Here is a 22,822-nt window from a genome sequence, read left to right as displayed (position 1 = left end):
AGCTCCAAACTTTCCCTCATCCAGGAAGTGAAAAAAACATCCTAGGCATGGCACATATAGAGGAATGTAGGCAACCTCTTTCATTTTAACCCCCTCTTTTCCTCTTAACACTCAAAAGCTTTTTGAAATTTACAGCTAAGAAGAAAATTCCTAACTCAGAGTTATTTCTGTTCATGAAGTCATGCATTCATTGGATGAACAAATTGAATTTGATTTTATGTACCTTTCTCCATCAAAAATACAAAGATATGGTGCATGTAGATGAATGTAGGCAACCTCTTGCTTTCTATCTCCTCTTTTCCTCTTATTCCTCAAAAGCTTTTTAACATTTCAGCTAAGAAGAAAATTTCTAACCTGAAGTTATTTGTGTTCATGGAGCAATGCATTCATTGGATGGACAAATTTAATTCGATTTTATGTATTTTTAGCTATCAAAATTATAAAGATACGTATTCACTCCAGCATCAGGATATGTATGCATAAACCAGTAGACAAATGGGATATCCAGTTTTGTAACCTTACCAACAATGTCTTCAGATAAAGAATAACCTAGACAAAATGATTTTTTTTTTTAGAAAACTGAAGACTTCCTGTTCCTTGGACATAGTTGTACTTAAGAAATCAGTGCACATCGACTAGGATAATTTATATGATCTGCATGGGCTCTCATTTCAATCACTAAACCCACAATATGACACTCAAACCTACAAATATGTGGATGAAGCAAGTTTCAACCCATCTCAACACCGGACCCCATACCATCCTATAATAGTGTCAGTATGTCCGATATGGAGGCCAATTCGGCATAGTGGGTGTCAGTACACCCCTTATACCATGTACTGGTACAGTACGGTCAGTACGCACCAATACCGACTAGAACAACAAACCTTGATGAAGATTGTCTAGTTCTTCCAAAAGAAAATTATGATAATGGTCCTTGTAAAAGAATCAACTAATAATTTGAATTCAATAGTGAGGCATGTGGTAAGACAACCCAATAATAGAACCCAATCACTAAAATGATAGAGGAGTGGAAAATTTTATAGAAAAGGAGCACAAATACCTTTAATAACACAAGCAATATTATGTGTGCACGTGCACCACAAAAACAACAACAACTGTAAAGTGACTAGTCCTTATTTTGTATACCTTGTGTTGCCTGTACAATAAAGGGACGAAATTGTAAAATCAAGTTCTGAAGAGTAGCTAATGCATCTTCAATAGCATCTCCAGGTGCAGTATCAAAGATAGATATCAAAAGTATACACTCCACGCCATGGTTGAACTCCTGTTCAAAGATAAACAACAAGTTTAATTTCAAACAATGAAAACAAAATTTAATAAAAAAAACAATACAAAGTGAAAGTGGATTTCTCTAGAAACAGACATCCCAGTTCACCAAATCTGGATAAATTCAAGAAGTACCAACTATATTAGCATACCAATTTGCCCACCAAACTTTGAGTTACAAGATTTAGAAAGCAAAAATATATTTGAGAATTGATTGCAAAGCAAACCTAGTGACACTACATTTAGATATTTCACAAGAACTCCTCATACTGTTGCTAGTATTTTATAGTTATATCAATACACATGTAGATGCACATGGCCATTAAATATTTAGTTCGGATTAAGATTTATTCATGAAATTTTTTAATATTTATGTGCTATCATAGAATGTTGTACCGCCTCAAATTGCCCAGTTCAGGGTGTATCGAGCCATACCAAGGGGGACCGACACAGTTCCACCCCTCAGTTCAAGGGAAGGGAAGAGGGAGAAAAATAGAGAGAGAGAGAGAAAGGGAGGGGGAGGATGGCCGGAAGACGACTTTCACCCTCGGTTCCCCTATGTTGAACGAAACAGGGGCCTGGAGAGGATCGTTTTTTTATTTTGCAAAACACAATACCATACCATATCGTACTGCCGGCCAACCGGAATGGATTTCGGTACAGGATCCGGTACCAATAGCGCATACCTTGTTTGCTATATTATATCTTAATCTAAATAAAATTTAAAATTTTGCATTAATATATGTTTCATGAAATTATTTAAGCATAATATTTTTATCCGAATAAAATTTAAAATTTTTCCAAGACCAACAAATTATTTTGAACTTGGACTATAGAAGACATGGGGCTATGCACAAATTTAGGAGTTTCAAAGTCCAACAATATTAGAATACTTTTTTAGAAACTACAGCCAAGGGTTATTTTTGTTGGAATATGCACTTAAAAGTATCTTACACCTATTAATTTATGGAGGGATAAGAATCAAAACAGAAATTTACTATCCCCAAATTGAGACTGAGAAGAAAATAAAACCAGATTTCTGTTACAATGAGATAAGAAGTGGCTTTTCAAGTTGTCATTTATTTATTTTTTTTTAAAAAAAAATGAATGGATCTCGTAGAGGCCTATCTCATTGTTGGCTGAACTCTATATAAACCTAGAGGGGTTTTTGAGAAGACTCAGTCAATACCCTCTTTTCCTCTTCTTCCTCCCATACTGGTGCTGCATGAAGGCTCTCCATCACCTTGAACTTGGGATTGGAGGGGTTAAAACATGGCTCGAATCTAAGTGGTCGTAGTCTAGACCCTGTCGGACCTACAATGGTGATGTCATTGTGCTCCACGATGACCGCAAAACTTGCAATCGGGATCAAGATGCTCACAAGGCGAGTCAAAGATCTTGGGATCAATTGATTCAAGGTAGGTTTCTGTCCCATCTATACTGAGATAACACTGGCATCAGAGCACCTGTGCTTGCCTTTGCCCCTCTATTCTTTCTTCTTTGTTGCCCGTTAAAAAAAATTGTGATGATGGATTGACAGAGAAAGGGGCCACCATGCTATCTTTGTAGTTGGCCTAGCCCCAATTTGGCGGCCATGGCCATCCGCCCTCTTGATAGGGAAGCAAGGACAATGGCCGGCCCCATCCAGCCGTACGGATGAGAGAAGAAAGAAAAGGAGATATGATGTTTTCATTTTGTAGATCAAAATCGAGACTCCGTCGCTGGAGGGGGAGAAGGAGGAAAAAGAGAAACAGAGAGAGTGGGGGAGAGAGGGAGAGGGAGAGGAAGGAAGAGAGAGGCCGGCTGGGGCGGTAGGCGGAGGCCAGGGAGATGCGGAGGCGGGGCTCCGCCTCTGGTGCCCTGTTTCGTTCGAAATAGAGGCCCGAAGGTGGCCGCTTTTATTTTTGCAGAGTTTTTTTTGAAATAAAAAAATTAATTAAAGTCAGCAATGGGTTTACTGACTTCAACTTAAAATCTGCAAAAATAAAAGGGGACCCCTTTGCGCCCCTGTTTCGAACAAAACAGGAGACCAAAAGCGGAGCCCCGCCTCCGCGTCTCCCAGGCCTCCTCCCCACGGAGGCTCCCCGGCTTTCACTAGCCAGCCTCTCTCTTCCTTTCTCTCCCTCTCCCTCCCTCCCCCACTCTCTCTCTTTTTCTCTTCCGTTCTCCCTCTCCCGTGCCTCTACTGTGTCAGTACTGGGTCGGCATGGCACAGCGAGGGGCCGTACCAACCCGTGCCACTGAGCAACCAGTACGAGACCCGGTACCGGTACAACAGACGTTGGTTATGATCTTATCATGTTTGATTATTTCATATAGAGATTTGTTTTGTCTTCTAAAGCGATAATCAAAGAGTTTTTATGGAAATTTGATTCTATGCATTCTTGTCAGTGTTGGATATTGCTTTATTCTCTCAAATCATGAACTTCAAATTATAAAAATTTTGATGTGTCGCTATCATGATGATCATGAGATGAAAAAAGGTTCTTCGGCCTCTTATTTGTTTAAAAAAATTCTGAATGGATATCATAGAGGCGTATCTCATCATTGGCTTAACTCTATATAAACCATGGTATACTGAATCGGCCCGTACTGGATCGGTCCGGTCCCTGACCGGTCCGATCCGGTCCAAGCATGGAAAGGGGCCGGAACTGAGCGGTACAAGCCCGGTACCGGTGCGAACTGGTTCAAGCGTGGAAAGGGACCGGAACCAAGCTGTATAAGCCCGGTACCGGTGCGAACCGGACCGGTTCACACCGGTACCCGCCCTCGGGGCAGCGTGTAGGGATGAGCGCCCGCGCCGGCGCGAGTGGGGAGCCGCGCCCGCGTGCGATTTCGGAAGAGATTCCCCAAGGCAGTGCATCCGTGCGGGCGCGAGCTGGGAACCGCGTCAGCGCGCGTTTCCAAGTGCGATTCTTCGAGATAGTGTGCCTGCACGGGCACGTTTAATACTACATAGTGGCATTTAATGCGGCAGGCGTGCGTCCGCGCGCGCTGCTCATTAGCCGGTTCGGTAACGGTTCAAACCGGTCCGAGCCGGAACCGTACCGGTCCGGTAGGCGACTGGTACGCCTACCAGTACAACGTACCTTGATAATAAACCTAGACGTGTTTCCAAGAAGAATAATTCGATACCCACTTCTCTTCCTCTCCTTCCTTCCATATTCGTGCTACATGAAGGCTCACCATACCTCGAGCTCGGAATTCGAGGGGTGGAAATACGGCTCCAGCCAAAGTGGTCATAGCCTAGGCTACATCGTACTTACGGTGATGATGGCGTTGATAAGTGCTAAATAATGTATAAATTTATCTATTTTACATAGCACTTATTATTATTGTTATGCACATATTTTAAATTTAAACATAAGAAAATGTGTTTTCCCTCTTCATTACATTTTAATAAATTATTAGAGTTAATTCGAGTTTGATTTAATTATTGATTGAGCCTAATGTATGCAGGTCGACTCAAAACTCAACTGGACGAAGCCTAAACCCAATCCCATTATTTTCTTCTCTTCACACGTTCACCCATCAGAATTTTATTTTCCCCTCCCCACGTGTCCAAATCTCCCAATCTCTTTTCCCAACACATGGACATTTCCTCTGTTTCAGAATGGAGATCTTCTCAACGTCCATGATGAACCTCCCAACTCATCCCCAGCCATTCCGCTCCTATTCACGGAATCACCGCGCCCAGAAAGCCCTCCGCATCAGCCCGCGTCCCCGCCTCCTCACGGCTGCCTATTTATAACCTCAAAACAGAGCCATCTTCCAATCCAACCCGATCTTCATCCCCTGATTTCCTCCCGCGATGCAAGCTCCCCCGCTTCCGCTTTCAACGAATTCCTCCCAGCCGATTGTAGGATCCATCCTCTCCGTGGATTGCGCCCCAGCATCCTCACCTTCTCCTGATAGCTCCCAAGCTTATCATCTAAAATATCCTTCCATGAAGCTCCCAGCTCACATCTCGTTCATCTCCCAGCTCATCCCCTAGCATCCCATGATCTTCTCCCATGTCCGCAGATCAAGCTAACAGCCCTCATCCCGCTCGGATCACTCCACGGATTCCTCCGCATCCTCCCTTGCTTCAGCGGAACAGAGGACCAAATCTTCCCGTCGTAAGCGCTATCATCCACGGATTCAATTCTTCAACAGAGCCATCCAGCCATCCATGCTTCTCCCCAGCTTGATGGATCGTTATCCCAGCCGTGGGCAACATTCCAGCATCCACATCATCCTCAACTGCCAGCCACATCGTCAACGCGATCAGCCCCAATCTTGATCCCGCAGTCAGCTCCATCGATCCAGCCGTGCATCCCGCCCCAACGATCACGCATGCGTTCTTCCTCCTCTCCACACGAAATCATGGATCCACTGTTCTAGGAGGAGTCTATATAAGAAGAGAGGAGGGGCGGTGGCAAAGAGGGAGCTGGGGGGAGAAGAAAACAGGGGAGACCCCCTGTTTCGGTGAAAAGACGAATCCAGCCGAGAGAGAAGAAGAGAAAAAAGAAATAAAAAAAAAAGAGAAAGGAGGGGGAGAGAGAGAGTATTTTGGATATTTTGGGAATAGCCTTTCATTTGAAGATGGCAAAGGATTTCTTCAGCCAACCAATGAAGATGACGAGTACCATGAGCAGCTAAGCCTCGGTTTAGGGGTTTGATGAAGCCGTGGATGAGTATTTATGTTGCATTTCTTTGATTTTTAGCATTGTAAGACAGTTGCATATTTAATGAAATTCTGATCTTGAAATGTCTTGTTTAATTTGTGTAAGATGTTTATCTTGTAGAAAGCCTCTGCATGAATTAATATAGTTTATCGAAATCGAATCCAATACCTGTGGTTTGGAGGAGACTGTTATGCAACTACCAGATTTATCTTTGAGAAATTAATCATCAGATGAATCATGCTAAGTAGGACAGACCATGCCAATCCTTAGAGAAGATGGTTTGTACCAGGCCTAGATGACTCATACTGTGGGTTAGATTTCAACTTTTTGTATGATTGTCCTAACTTGTAGTTAAGAGCAATCAGATCATACACGCATCTAAATCATTGAAAGCATCATATTTACGAATCCATCGGTGGATTCTAACCCTAAACATCTTTTCCCATAAAATACTCCTACTATTGCATTCATCTTACTTTTAGCTCTCATTAATCGATAACTCAAAAGTCTTTTTACTCTAGCTTATGCCCTTTGACTTGATTTAGTTAAATCAAGTTAGCAAATTCTCCTTCTTAATTTACTTTTAAAAGAAAATTAACTTATTCTTCAATCCCTGTGGACCGACACCCGTAATCACTATCCTACAGGATACGTGCTATTGCGTGGTTTATTTTCAAAATTAAAAGAACCGATCAATTTTTGGCGCCGTTGCCGGGGATTGCTAGCATAGTTATTTTTCTTATTAAAAAAATATATTTAAAAATTAAAAAAAAAAATTTAAAAAAAAATTTCTATTATTGTTACTTTTCTTATCTTCTTTTTCTCCCTTACTAATTTTTATTTTTTTTATATATTATTTGATCAGGAATCGAGAAAAAAAATCTGGGATGATCAAAAGGAGAACTGCCGGAAAAGAAATGCTGTAGAGGTTTGCAAAAAAAAAAAAAATTAAATTGCTGGGGAAATTCCCTTTGGTAACCTCTAAACTTTTCTTATTTAAATTAATTATTGGTTTGAAATTTTGTGGTGATTGTTTGATTTTAATTATAGCAAAATTGTGAATGCATGCTTGATACACATACACAAATCAATTTGCACATAGTAAGGGCAATCATCCCAACAAGATAAGAGCCGGATTTCATCACCGGACTCTTGCCCAACTTAGGTGAACTCAATCTCACATAGTGTCACTTTAATTAAAATCAATTAGACATTGGCTCCTAGGGACATTCGAGCTCAATAGGACGAAGATCACCGAAAGTTGCACCAATTTCGCTCTGTGGCTTAGTTGATGTCTAGGCAAGCTTTGTCTCTATAAGGGAGACAGTTCATCTGTTCGAGGCAAGTGGGTTTTAAGTGGGACCTTTGCGAACGCATCGTGACCCCTCCACTTACCTGGGAGCTTACCTGGTCAACTCGGTTCATTAGACCGGATTGGAGGCTTAGGTGCCCTCTTCAAACCAGTTAGGAGCTGTCTAGTGATTTTAGGACAAAGACTAGGATTGATATGCTTTTCTCTTTTATTGCATGCTTGATTGATCGAGTACTAGTGTATGCACGGTAGTCGTTCTAGAGTACAAAACCTATTACCTTTTGACCCTGAAATAGAACGAACCCTTAGGAACATTCGAGCTAAGATCAAAACATTAGGATCATCCCCACCTTTTAAGATGGCTGAAGAACAACCCAAACTTCTGAGGGAGTACTTTACTCCCACTATTTACACTTCCCCATCTTGCATTCGATTACCTGAGGTAGCAGCTGTACAATATGAAATAAAGTCTAGTGTGATCCAAATGCTTCCATCTTTTTATGGGCTCACCAATGAAGATCCATATAAACACCTAGATGAATTCCTTGAAATTTGCACCACTGTCAAGATTCAGAATTTCACTGATGATGCTCTAAAACTTAGATTATTCCCCTTCTCCCTTAAAGATAGAGCCAAACAATGGCTGAATTCTTTAGAAGCTAACTCAATTCGTTCTTGGGATCAAATGCAACAAGAATTCCTTAAAAAATACTTTCCCATAGGAAGAACGAACCAGTTTAGACGTGCCATTACAAGCTTCTCCCAAACTGAGGGAGAAGAATTTCATGAAACTTGGGAGAGATTTAGGGACCTAATCCGTAAATGCCCTCATCATCAAATACCTAAGTGGCAACTAGTGCAATGTTTTTATGACGGATTGACAGAACGAAACCGTCAGATGATCGATGCTGCATGCGGGGGCACTTTTATGCTTCAAAATGAGCATGAAGCATGGAAATTATTTGAAAATCTTAATGAAAACTCCCTCCACCATGCTTCATGTTCTCGTCAAGCACCCCCGAGTTCTCAAAGAAAAGGGACAATTTGTGAAATAAGTCATTCTATGGACCTGTCTAGCAAGGTAGATGCATTGTCCCATAAGATTGACCAACTGATGATAGGTGGGCATTACATGAACTCTTCCCAAGCACAAGTGTGTACTATTTGTTCTAGCCCATCCCACCCTATTCATGAGTGCCCTTCAGCGCCCCAATTCCCCGAACTCGTGCAAGAACACATCAATGCTGCTCAAACACAGCCTAGACCGGGTAATGACCTATTTTCCAATACATATAACCCGGGATGGCGAAATCATCCAAACTTTTCTTGGAAGCAGCAAGCTTCGAACACAGCCCAACCCTATTCCCAAAATTTTCAAAATCCTCAAATTTTCAAACCCCACAAAATATTCATCCCTACCGCCCCTCGATTCAATTTCAACACACTCCTCCTCCACCCCAAAGAAACACAGCCTTTGAGGAGAAAGTGTTGAACGCCCTTCAAGGTTTGGAAACCATTACACAATTAGTGCACTCTCATACGCAATCAATCGCCAAGCTAGAATCCCAAATGGGTCAACTAGCTAATGCACTAAACAAGCGAGAGGAAGGAAAGCTTCCAAGCCAACCACTAAGTAATCCTAGGGGACAATACATGGCTCAAGAAAATCAACTAAATGCAATTCATCATGAACAAGCCAATGCTTTGACTACCCTAAGGAGTGGACATGTAGTAGACAATAAGATTGGGGAGGACAACAATAAGGAAGATGAAGAAGAGGATAGAAATGTGTCAAATGAAAAACCTTCTTCTTCTTCTTCACCTAGTCCACCTTCTGCCAAAACTCATATCCCAAAGGCCCCATATCCTGAAGCTCTTACTTCACCCTCTCCATTTGGCAAAAAGGGAACTTCATTAGAAGAGATGATGGAGGTCTTCAAACAAGTTAAAATCAACCTCCCACTCCTTGATGCCATCAGACAAGTTCCCTCCTATGCCAAATTTCTCAAAGACCTTTGTACACAAAAGCGAAAATCTAGGACACATGTGCCTAAAAAGGTCTTCCTAACTGAGCAAGTGAGTTCTATTCTCCAACACAACACCCCTCCAAAATTCAAAGATCCTGGTGCTCCCACCATCTCCTGTGTCTTAGGAAATAATTTCATTGATCGAGCACTCTTAGATCTAGGGGCAAGTGTCAACCTTTTACCTTATTCAGTTTATGAGAAACTTGGTTTAGGTGAGTTAAAACCAACCTCGGTATCCCTTCAATTGGCTGATCGATCTGTAAAAACACCACGTGGGATAATTGAAGATGTTCTTGTCAAGGTAGATAAATTCTATTTTCCAGTAGATTTCATTGTCCTTGATATGGAACATGAGCCCAATCCTAATAAACAAATCCCCGTGATCCTTGGGCGGCCCTTTTTAGCAACAGCCAATGCATGCATCAATTGTAGAACAGGGGTAATGAACATATCATTTGGGAACATGAAGGTAAAATTAAATGTGTTCAATGCGGCCGACCAACCCGCAAGGAAAATTGAGTGTTTTATGATAGACAAAATAGATGACCTCATAGAAGGAGATGCAAAAACTATCTCACTATGTCTGGCTGAAGACAATAAACTTAGCGCTTGTTGGGAGGCAACCCAATTCTCTTAGATTTCTTTAACATTGAGGACAATGTTAGGTTTAGGTTTGGGGGTATTTTTAAGTATTTTTTTGTTTGCATCTCTTGTCTTCGTTTTCACTTCATAATGTCAGGTTTTTCAAAAATAAAAAATAAAAATATAAAAATATCTTTTAGAAAAAATGTGTGTTCATTTTCATTTTTTATAATAATAAATAATAATAATAAAAAATTTAAATAAAAAAAAAGTTTTTGTTTTTAAAAAACCTACTTTCTATACATGAATGCGAGAATGATAAACACACAAGGTATATAAAATCTAAAAAGCCCAATGACTAGTCGGAAGTAATACAAATTTAAGTTCTTTTTATTAAGTCTCTCTTAGGGAGTTGTAAGCTAATTAATACTTTGGAATTTCACTACACACTGGCCGACCCCTCTAAGGTCTAGGCTCGACATTATGTTGATAGTATAGTAGCAACCTTGGACCCTGATGAATCATACTTATCTAATCCAAAAAAAAAAAATTATCAATAAAAATGGATTTAGTCAGGAACATCGAAAAGGGCTACCTATTGTCAAAGGTCAAGTGGGCTTGTGATGAGGACTTCGAGCATAAGTCCGTAGGGGAGTCTTGATGCCCGACACCTTATGCCAACTGGTGTGAGAGTGTCGACTGATTGCTCGTTACACGGAGAAATCACCACAAGAGTAAAAGTGCACAATTTATATATCTTTCTTGAAAAAAAAAATTAGAAAAAAAAAAAACGCTGTATTGACCTTGAAAAAGACAATAGTGTGAAAGCCGTCGTTGTAAAAATTCGAGTAAACTGGAATATTACAGATAAAGCCCGTGAGGTACTAAAGTAAACATCCACAACTCTCGAAATCCTGCAGATAAGATGATTTTGAATCAGTGAATAGGTCCCTTCGACCAATCCTTGGAAACTACTAATCTTTGCAATATTTTGGAGATCCGAACCCTTAGCTTGTGTACGGTCCAGATTTCACCGAGCACTCCAGTATAAATAAGTCTTACAACTCCCTAAACAGAAACTTAATGACTTCAACTTAGATTGCATACTAACCTAGAATTTGGGCTGACTTAGTAAATAAAATCGTGTGTGCTTTGAAATTCTTATCATTTATATATCTTAAATTAGATTTTAATAATAATAATAAAAAAAAAGAGTTTTTGAAATTCTTAGCTAGTATGCATTTGGAATTTGATTTTTACTTCATAGATCAATCGATAAAAAAAATAATAAATAAAAAATAAAAAAATAAAAAAAAAATCATTACAATAAATGATTTATTTTAATATTGAAGTTTGTGGGTATCTTCACTGAAAACCCTTACGAGACTATAACTCGTCCACTAGGGTAACCTAGGGGTTTAAAGCCTTGTTGCATATGGTAAATGCAATCGCGATTCCTGCGAAAGTGAGTTAATTTCTTTTCTATTTTGCTCGAGGACTAGCAAAATGTAGGTTTGGGGGTGTGATAAGTGCTAAATAATGTATAAATTTATCTATTTTACATAGCACTTATTATTATTGTTATGCACATATTTTAAATTTAAACATAAGAAAATGTGTTTTCCCTCTTCATTACATTTTAATAAATTATTAGAGTTAATTCGAGTTTGATTTAATTATTGATTGAGCCTAATGTATGCAGGTCGACTCAAAACTCAACTGGACGAAGCCTAAACCCAATCCCATTATTTTCTTCTCTTCACACGTTCACCCATCAGAATTTTATTTTCCCCTCCCCACGTGTCCAAATCTCCCAATCTCTTTTCCCAACACATGGACATTTCCTCTGTTTCAGAATGGAGATCTTCTCAACGTCCATGATGAACCTCCCAACTCATCCCCAGCCATTCCGCTCCTATTCACGGAATCACCGCGCCCAGAAAGCCCTCCGCATCAGCCCGCGTCCCCGCCTCCTCACGGCTGCCTATTTATAACCTCAAAACAGAGCCATCTTCCAATCCAACCCGATCTTCATCCCCTGATTTCCTCCCGCGATGCAAGCTCCCCCGCTTCCGCTTTCAACGAATTCCTCCCAGCCGATTGTAGGATCCATCCTCTCCGTGGATTGCGCCCCAGCATCCTCACCTTCTCCTGATAGCTCCCAAGCTTATCATCTAAAATATCCTTCCATGAAGCTCCCAGCTCACATCTCGTTCATCTCCCAGCTCATCCCCTAGCATCCCATGATCTTCTCCCATGTCCGCAGATCAAGCTAACAGCCCTCATCCCGCTCGGATCACTCCACGGATTCCTCCGCATCCTCCCTTGCTTCAGCGGAACAGAGGACCAAATCTTCCCGTCGTAAGCGCTATCATCCACGGATTCAATTCTTCAACAGAGCCATCCAGCCATCCATGCTTCTCCCCAGCTTGATGGATCGTTATCCCAGCCGTGGGCAACATTCCAGCATCCACATCATCCTCAACTGCCAGCCACATCATCAACGCGATCAGCCCCAATCTTGATCCCGCAGTCAGCTCCATCGATCCAGCCGTGCATCCCGCCCCAACGATCACGCATGCGTTCTTCCTCCTCTCCACACGAAATCATGGATCCACTGTTCTAGGAGGAGTCTATATAAGAAGAGAGGAGGGGCGGTGGCAAAGAGGGAGCTGGGGGGAGAAGAAAACAGGGGAGACCCCCTGTTTCGGTGAAAAGACGAATCCAGCCGAGAGAGAAGAAGAGAAAAAAGAAATAAAAAAAAAGAGAAAGGAGGGGGAGAGAGAGAGTATTTTGGATATTTTGGGAATAGCCTTTCATTTGAAGATGGCAAAGGATTTCTTCAGCCAACCAATGAAGATGACGAGTACCATGAGCAGCTAAGCCTCGGTTTAGGGGTTTGATGAAGCCGTGGATGAGTATTTATGTTGCATTTCTTTGATTTTTAGCATTGTAAGACAGTTGCATATTTAATGAAATTCTGATCTTGAAATGTCTTGTTTAATTTGTGTAAGATGTTTATCTTGTAGAAAGCCTCTGCATGAATTAATATAGTTTATCGAAATCGAATCCAATACCTGTGGTTTGGAGGAGACTGTTATGCAACTACCAGATTTATCTTTGAGAAATTAATCATCAGATGAATCATGCTAAGTAGGACAGACCATGCCAATCCTTAGAGAAGATGGTTTGTACCAGGCCTAGATGACTCATACTGTGGGTTAGATTTCAACTTTTTGTATGATTGTCCTAACTTGTAGTTAAGAGCAATCAGATCATACACGCATCTAAATCATTGAAAGCATCATATTTACGAATCCATCGGTGGATTCTAACCCTAAACATCTTTTCCCATAAAATACTCCTACTATTGCATTCATCTTACTTTTAGCTCTCATTAATCGATAACTCAAAAGTCTTTTTACTCTAGCTTATGCCCTTTGACTTGATTTAGTTAAATCAAGTTAGCAAATTCTCCTTCTTAATTTACTTTTAAAAGAAAATTAACTTATTCTTCAATCCCTGTGGACCGACACCCGTAATCACTATCCTACAGGATACGTGCTATTGCGTGGTTTATTTTCAAAATTGAAAGAACCGATCAGGCGTCGTGCTCCATCGATAATAGCAGACCTTGCAATTGGGATTAAGAGGTTTGTAAGGCGAGTCTATGATTTTGGAATTAAGTGATTTAAGGTAGGTTTCTACCCCATTGACACTTTGATAGCAATTTCTTTTGGAATTGCACAAGGAAGTCAAGCCACTTTTATATATATTAGGGATTAAGGACTAAGGATAAATTTTTAAATATTGCACTATATCACACTTCATGAAATTATTTAAGTATATTATATTTTTTATCTGAATACAATTTAAAATTTTGCTGCAAACAACAAACTGTTTTGAATTTGGAGCTCTTATTATGCATAAGATTAAAAAGTTTTAAAGTCCAACAATATTAGACTTCCTTTTTAGAAAAATATAGCTGAGAGTTATTTTTTGAATTGAAAAATTGAGAAATCAAGCCACTTTGATAGAGTTTATATTCTATTATAATTATATTATATTATATGCATAAAAGTAAAAAAGTTTCAAAGTCCAGCAAAATTAGAATTCCCTTATAGAAAGTACAGCCAAGGGTTATTTTGGGAATTGAAAAATCAGGAAATCAAGCAGCTTTTATATGGTTTAAGGATATCAACAGAGTTTGTGAACAGCTATATGGCGATAAAACGTAACTTGTCTTGATTTCCAATCAATCAAAAGAACAGCATTATGACATATATATATAAAAATAAATGTATCTAAGGGTTTAACAACCATGTGATCACCTACCTCTCCCCTCCGGAATATGGAAAGAATATCATCCTCTACTTCAGATTCATAATCCACAGAAACTGATCCCTAAGAGATCCAACAAATTATAATCACACATAACATCTTTTAGAAAAAATAAAATTCTACAGAATCTTTTGAAAAAAATGAATAAGGAATACAAGAGAAAGGAAGAGTAAGGGACTGGAAAGGTAATTACATGTTGGGGCATACATAGCAATATGGTGTGACGTGTTCCTTAAGAACTCGAGAGTAGTAAGAGTTAACATAGAACCTTGCAATGTCTTCCTTTTTTTGAAAACGCATATATACTGCATGGGTAAAATTATCAACATTTGGATCTTCTATGCAACCTGCAAGAGAAGAAATTCATTTAAAATATAAGAGAATCAAAATCTGATATTTGAATATAAACGTGGTATTATGAATAGACTTAGTCTTTCATATCCTCACACTTAAATTTATGCATCGTCACATAATATGGACTCAAATGGATGAAATATTGTAAAAAAAAGAGAGAGCAAATAGAACTAACATATGGAAAAAAGCAGGCAAGGCTGAATCATCCTGAATTGCTAGGTTCGGGATGTACCGACCTATATTGGTCAGTTATTAGGTCAGTTTGTGTGGTCGACTCAGTACATGCCTTGAATCAGCCTAAACCGACCTAAGCCAAGCAGAACCGCCAAATTCCGCTCAGTTCGGAGCAATTTAAGCCCACACCACCCTAATCATAAGTATGGAGACAGAGAGGCCTTCCCTGCCTCCTTCCTCTCCCCCCCCCCCCCTCTTGTTTTTTGATTTTTAGGGAGAAGAAGAGAAGAAATTCCAATTAAGATAAAAAAAATTTGCTTCTTAAGGTATAATCTCCTCCACCCTTCTCACCCTCCTCTTTTTTTTTTTCTTTTGCATGCAAAAAAATGGCAAATAATAGAGAAAATAAGGCGAGATTGTTCCAAAATTTAGTATGATTAGCTACTTGATTTAAGGTTAATCTACACAACACTGAAAAAATCATAATTTTTTGTTCATCATGTAATTTTTTAGATTCAAAAACTAACTTTGGATTGAAGATAATAATAAATAAAATGATGTTCAATTTTTTTTTTTTGTAAAATCAATAGAATGTCTAAAGATATACATGCTACTTGCTATCTTCAATTTGATAGCAATTTATTTTGTTTAGATATGATTATACCTATCCAAACTGGCAGTTTTGGAAACGGATCGAGAGAATAGTTAAGACAATCGCACCATTATATCAAGTGCTTAGGACCATGGATAGTGGGAGATACCCTCAAATGGGCTTCTTATTAATGATGACTACTAAGGTTGAGATCAGGCAAGCAATCCAAAGCATGTTGATTAGTATCAAGGTATACTGAACCGGCCCGTACTGAACCGGTACTGGCTCTGACCGGTCCGATTCGGTGTTAAAAATCGGTACCAGCCCGTACCGATCAGTATCGGCCCGTACCGGTTTCAAATTTTTTTGGAGGCTTTTGGATTCATGAACCAAACCAAACCAGTGGTACCGGTTCGGTACCAGTCCGAACCGGTACCGAACCGTTACCGACACCCATCGGTATGTCGATGTGGTCGGTATGGCAGACCTTGATTAGTATATTGACATCATTAAGAAAAGATAGAATTACCAGATGGCAAGAATTTATATCTAGCATGTAATTCAAGTGTGATCCTCAAAACTTGTTTATTCTTATAAAATTAAATCCAAGTACAATTACTTGAGTGTTAATTAAAACAATTACGATATGTCTTGCAGCCTACTACCTGAACTCAAAGCTCCAATACAGTGTCCTAGGAATGGACATGGACAGGGAACTATTGACCGCTTGTACAATGTCATTTATAAGAGGGAGCCAGATCCAATCATTGTTACCGGATGTTTGGAGAACGTAAATTATTTTTTTAGGATAAAGGACCATTACTTTATCAGTTCAAGCAGAATTGACATTATCTATTGTATATTTTTCACAAACTAAAGCTTTTAGGGAGGGCTCTCATAGCTTTGGTGAGAGGTAGCTATGGCAAGCAAAGATAACATGAGGTCTTGTTAGACACCAACTATAAGTAATTTAACATTTATGATAATTAATATCTGATATGCAATTTACTTGATTGTATTTGCAGCTGAAGTGGTTTCTTTTTGGGCTAGCATAAAAAGTCGAAACACTTAAAAAGGTTGGCGATTTTGATCCTCTCACAAATGGCCTTCTCCAATGCCTATGAGCATAATTGGTCAACTTCCGTCCTAATTCACAGCAATCAAAGGAACAAACTATCATAATAGTGGTTGAACGACTTGGTATATGCCTACTGCAATCTAAGGCTCAGATTGAAGTGCATCTAAGAGGGGGTGGAGCCGAAGTATGACGATCCACTTCGCAATGATTTTGTATATAATGAGGATTTGATGATTGATTGTCTTGAGGGCCAACAACAAAAGCCAGATCTTGATGAGCCAGAATCGCCTCCTTGACCAATTGGTTTCATTGCAAGGGAGGCTGGGGTGAACATAGAACAATGGATAGAAGAACACATAACATGCTCATAACCAACCAAGCAACAACAGAGGTACGGGAGAAGCTAACCATCATCGCAAGGCTCTATGTCTGAGACATCTTCTTGGAGATTTGACAGAAAGATTCTTAGAAGAGGCCATCATGGTACCTAGTTTAGTCAGGAAGGTAGGACCAGTCAAGGTGGCAGGCCTAGTGGAGCTACCCAGCAGATCCAGACAAGCAAGGGCATCTAGAAAAAGAAAGCAATCTCTCAGATGAACAACAACAAAAAAGAAAAGAGAACTGTTGATCTATTGGAGAGAGTAAATAGAAGCTTATCCATTCAAATTTTAGGATCGGTGAGCCCTCGGATGATCGGTTGCCCAGATTATCTCACTATATGAGCAATGATGATAATGGCATTTCGGACAATGATGCATTTGGCCACCAAAGAGGTAGTAACAGACATAGTGCAGGTGCATGACTCATAGTCCTATGATCTTGGTTAATTCACCAATGAGTCGTAGTTCACTTATGCCCCACAGGATACGGATCATGGAACATGACCTAGAGCCTGCAGGGATACAATTACAAATAGGAGATGCCCTCCGCGAGGTGGTTTGAGACACGACATTGCTGCTACAGATGATCTTGCATGCAAAGTGGGGTCCCCGGATTATCTGGATCCGAATTGTAAACCGGATCTTATTCCACATATTTGGATATGACCTATATCGATATCCCATCTCACAGATATTGTATTCGAGCAACTACTATCCTCCATGGTTTTAGCAATTTATGGGACAGATTTCACTGCCTTGATCTTTTCTCAAATGGGATGGCCAACCCAGTATTAGACATCGAATCAAAATTAGGGTGGCTATCGAGGAGGATTAGATTATGGGATGTAAGGATAGGCACATTATCTTGGTCAGCGTCAGATCTCAAATGCAGACCATGATTAGGATCCCGATATATACGAGCAACATAAACATTCTACGAGGAACTAGATGTCAATATATATTTTGTATTTCAAATCATTTGATCATGGAATGCCGTACCGGCCCGTACCGGCTGGTACGGGCCGGTACGTACCAGTCCGGTCCTACACCGGTACCGGAACCACAAGAAAACCGGTATTTCTCGATTTTTTAGCCGAACCGGCCGGTACGGAGCCCGTACCGGTCGGTACCGGCCGATACCGCTTGGTACCGGCCTCGTACCGGTGCGAACCGGCCGGTTCGCACCGGTACGATTTTTTTTTTAGAACCACAGCGCCTCGCGCTATGGTTTTTGAAACCACCGCGTACCGGCCGGTACGTATCGGCCCGGCCGGCCACCGGTACGCTGACCGGTACCGATACGGCGGACCTTGCATTTGATATATGCAATTTTAATTATATGTGCTTATACATTCTCAATGTCAATTATATTACAACCGCATTCATTAATCAACGATCTTATCTATTGAAATTAATATGACAAAAAACATCAAAGTGGCATTCAACTTATAATTCAAAATTTCAAATAACAAAAATCATTAAAATAATCCTTCAAAACAAAAATAGTTGGAAAAATAAAAAACCATTGAAAAAACAAAAAAATGTTTACATGTACCAAACTGGTACGCCAAACATCGTGTGTCGGTATGGTACATATCAGCAACATATTGTACCGGTCACAGACCTGTACGACACATGGTATCGGTTCGACGATTCTTGGAAAAAGGTATATAAGAAAAGAATCAAGCAAATCAAATTAATAAAGGTAATTCATTAGCAATCCTCATCATCGTTATCATTATTCGAGCCTTTTCCCATTGATTATGGGATTAGCGAAAAAGAAAAACTCAAAAAGGTGAAGGTTCCATGGAAGGATCGACCAAATTCATGACTGGCATACCATGTGGAGGAGAATATCTGTTCTTATGTGAGACTCAACTCAAACATGTTGTAGATTGGGATTCAACTCCCACCTTCATTGTTAAGCTGGAGAAATCATAAAATTATTAGGATTTGATTTTTGGTTGTTTTACATGTCTTTCTATATAGGGTTATGTGCTATTTCGTTTTTTTTTTCTTTTTTGGAAATATTTTGGGGATTAATACTTGCCTATATCAAGAATCATATTTGGCTTCGAAAGCAAGTCATGTAAAGCTTATAAAAGGATCTATTAGGATCAAATGAAAAAGCATTTTATGCGATTTGTTTTGAATGAACAAAAGGATTACTTTAGGCCAGATTTGGTCTTTCTTATCGTTTCTCTTTATCCCTATTATATTCTCTATTTCTTTCTTCTTCTCCTCCTCCTCTAATTACTTAGCTCATTTCTCGATCTACCTTGTACGGAGTCCCCGGCAGGTCCTTGGAGGTTGATTGATGGGAAAAAGTCCGAATCCCGTGTTGGCGCCCTTCAGTACCTCACTCTCACCAGACCTGACATCTGCTCTTGTCCGCTAACAACTTGATCCGGCTGGTGCACCAACCCGCCTCCATTCCCGAGTCCGAAGCCGTCGAAATGGTCATAGAATATCGGAAAGAGCAAAAAATAAAAAAAATCCGGATATTAATAGAAAAAAGGAATTTTGAGAAAGTCAACTTACTCTTACTAAAATATCAAAAAAAAATGAAAAATGCCCATGACGGGTACGTGTGGGATAAACCAAATCCTCATTGAATTTTCTTTTGACTTTGCTCGATCCATGGGGAGCCTATTCTAGTTGATACCTTTATTCCCATGTCTTCCAGCTACTTCCCTACTTTTTATTATTCTCTCTTAATTCTGCTGCTATTCTTCTTCTGCACTGGATTGTTGGCACTGCAGATTGATCTTTAGCAGAATATTAAATCAGATCTATATTGGAATTAGCTTTAAATTGTTTTAACCCTCGTTGTCCTATATCACATGCCCAACCAAATGCAAAACTTTTGCCATGATATACCTTAATGTGATGCAAATGAAGTTGTGATCTCTTAAATATGTGGGCCCCATTTTCAGTGAAGAAGCATCTACTCTAATATTAACCATAATACTGGGTAAAGCCCATATTCTATAAGTACTCTAGATATGAAAATACAATATATAGGAAAACATTAGTTAAAGGTCTCAAAATCTAGCCACGTGACTGGACTCTAAGGCTTTGCACTATACATAGTAGATAGATTTAGATATGTAAAGAATATAATCATTTTAGGAGATTACACAGTCGTATATAGTCTATTAATAAGTACATAATCTTTTTAGGAGATTACACTGTCATAAGTCTATTAATAAGCACATCCAGTCTTCAGAAGAAAGTCCAAGTCCTTTTTAATTTTGGAGCCCTTAATGTAGCTTTGAGTCCTATGGTATCAATTCTCTAACAAGGGGCATACTATGGACCTTCTGACCTGCATTCATCAAAAAGAATCATAGTATATTACTTTCTGATCCTCGCCATTGCTTAGTCAAACTATTATTGCTGCTTCATATGCAATCACTAACGTTGCAGTCCTTTTACATTTTTCACTATCTTCAGAGCTCATTACAACCCTGAACTTTCACTGGGCTAGCCAAAATCACAATAGTTGTTTTAAAGGCCAAATGAAGAGGTTTCTAAGGATAGATCATGAATGATGATGTTGTAAAAATAGTTACAAATGCTACGGGTAGAAAAATTGTCAATGACATATCAAAGCAACAATAAATAGTTCGAGATTGTCATTGACAATATTTGGCAAAGAGAACCGTGGATCATGAAGTGGTTCACTGTATACTTTGCTGAAGTGCAGGTCCCCAGGTCAATAACATACATCTTATTGGATAAAGAATAAGTAGGCAAGGTCACTGTTTAAGAAAGAACCTAGAAAGTATGAACAGAAAAAACAACAGTGATTGAACTATGTACCTCTGCCCTTATTTTCAAGACTAATGAGGGAAAGATATCATGCATTTATGGTGTTCTAGCTCAAAGCAATCTATGTTCTAGGCAATAAAGATGACAATAACTGTTTTTGATCTTTGTTTCCTTCTTACATTTCTTAAACTATTAATCATAAACCTAAATATCCTTCAATCACTAAAAGACTCCACACAGAACCCAGATTGCTCAATTGTTTATTTCACAAAATATGATCCTCGATAAAATAACCAAAAGGTCATGTTAAATATAACAGAGAAGGCTAAAACATAACCATGATAAGTGATACAGTGAACCAGGTCAAATCAAGAAAGAAAGAAAGTGGCTTCTAACTAGACCACTTGATTGAATATAGTACCAACTGAAATTCAGGATACAAGGTTTCAAGAAATGTTTGACAATGTAAGAATATAAAATCTTACCCAATGATATTGCAATAATTCCACTCATCTGATATTGTGATGTATAAAGGTGATCAAGCATGTCTTTTTCTTCAACATCAGATAAATCTGACTTTGCTCTCAGAAGAAAAATATGCTCCACAATATTTCTGTAAAAGATCATTAGCTAGAACTTCTAATAATCCCAGTTGAATATGTATTTTATACTGCAATAGTTCTAAATGCTTTTGAATTATATACCAAAAGACAAGCAATGATCTGTGATAAATTATGATGTACAAAAAGAGTCAACTTTCAAGAAAATAAGATGGCATTCACATGCTCAAATATTAAGGATAGACGCTAGAATTCCTTGCAGACAGGGGATCAGTTATCAAATCTTGGGAATCATTTGCTTCTTCTTTTCATGCATCAACAGCGGGCATAGTTTTCATGGATATGATCATGATATGCCGTACCGTACCGGATGGTATACAGTACCGGTTCAGTACTGGTATACAGTACCGGTTCAGTACTGGTATACAGTACCAGTTCGGTACTGATATACAGTATGGAGGGCATACTGACACTCGGTATGCTAAACCAGCTCCGTACCAAACTATATCGATACAGTGATAGCATGACACCGGTACAAGGCTCAGTACCGAAATGGCGTACCATGGATATGATACTGAGTAAAGATTTAATACCAAGAAGAAAAAAAAAGAACTAAGGTGATATGAGAGGCGGAAATGGGGGAAAGACCATTTCATAAACCTCTAACTAATAAATGGTACATAAAACAAGAAAGGAACCATGAAACAGGAGATTAACTACAATGAATGGCTTTGGGAAGATGGGGCTTTGATAACTATAGCTAGGATACAAGGGAAGTCTTTTATCTTGTTATATAAACTAGAATTTGTTATTCTTATCCAGATAATAAGACCATAGCATAAGCATGGGGTCAGTCTCCCATATTGTATTCAGTTTACATACAAGTGTCAGTGTCACCATCCAATAGCAATTGTGACTGTATAAAAGAAGGAATCTACTATACGTAGAAAGAATGGAGAACTTAAAGCATATTGTATGAGTTGAACTTTCTATAACAGCTAGCTTTTCATTTCCCCAGATATCATACATGGTCACTCAAGGTCAAAATGAGTGCAACCAAAAGCAAGGGTTTTGCTTCTGGGGTTACAGAAGCATAACAATTTGGATTTGCTGAAAGTAGAGGATAAGACCAGTCCTGATCACAAACGAGAATCATGAAGCCCTCTTCTATCTAGAAAGGGAATTTGGGTTGGGTGATCAAGCATAAAAATCACATCAATATTTTAATTAAAAAATTAATCTTTTAAGAATTTGATGCAATGAAAAAAGGGCTCTTAACTATGATAACTAGCAATCGCCTGATCCAATTGGAGTGGCAAACTAGCACCGATCTTCACTAGGGCTTCCTTCACCTCCATCGACATCACACTGGCTTCAAAGAGTAACTCCTTTGGGCTCTGGGGTTGCACTACATAAAAAGCCTTGGAGTTGCACTTAGTGTTGCTATGGAAGTCGCACTACAGTGAGATGAGATCATGCCACTAAAGAACAATCAAAAGGATTACATGAAAATCCAAAGATTCACTATCTTATATGTAAAGTGAATATAGCTTTCTACGAACCCTAACATCATGCCTCTAGAATTCTCTAAGCCGGTTGTACAACTTCTAGAACATCTAATAACACTGATAGCACCATCAGATTCATCAGACAACTACATGGTGCCAAAGGACGTGTTTTCTATCTTGATG

General features: G+C 39.2%; 1 protein-coding gene and 1 non-coding gene across 6 annotated transcripts in view; both read right to left on the bottom strand.

Annotated features, from left to right (window-relative positions):
* LOC103712111 overlaps positions 1-22,822 on the bottom strand; it is a 35,479-nt gene that overhangs the window by 10,293 nt on the left and 2,364 nt on the right. For 4 of the 5 annotated variants that reach the window (XM_026806591.2, XM_026806590.2, XM_039123754.1 and 1 more), the window contains exons 3-6: positions 21,057-21,184; positions 14,427-14,566; positions 14,214-14,282; positions 1,150-1,288 (exon numbers count right to left, since the gene is read on the bottom strand). In XM_026806591.2, coding sequence (XP_026662392.1) covers positions 1,150-1,288; positions 14,214-14,282; positions 14,427-14,566; positions 21,057-21,184 — 476 coding nt within the window. Of the gene's footprint in view, positions 1-1,063; positions 1,289-14,213; positions 14,283-14,426; positions 14,567-21,056; positions 21,185-22,822 lie in introns of all 5 variants that reach the window. The other variant, XR_003386626.2, reaches the window with a different exon arrangement.
* On the bottom strand, positions 8,004-8,109 carry LOC120110039. Its single transcript, XR_005510817.1, has one exon. It is a non-coding gene; the product is annotated as a small nucleolar RNA R71 (small nucleolar RNA).

Source organism: Phoenix dactylifera, chromosome 2 (genome assembly GCF_009389715.1).
Source record: "Phoenix dactylifera cultivar Barhee BC4 chromosome 2, palm_55x_up_171113_PBpolish2nd_filt_p, whole genome shotgun sequence".
Classification (NCBI taxonomy): domain Eukaryota; kingdom Viridiplantae; phylum Streptophyta; class Magnoliopsida; order Arecales; family Arecaceae; genus Phoenix; species Phoenix dactylifera.
The sequence above is the reverse complement of the archived record's forward strand: the minus strand, read 5'-3'. Positions and strand labels throughout refer to the sequence as shown.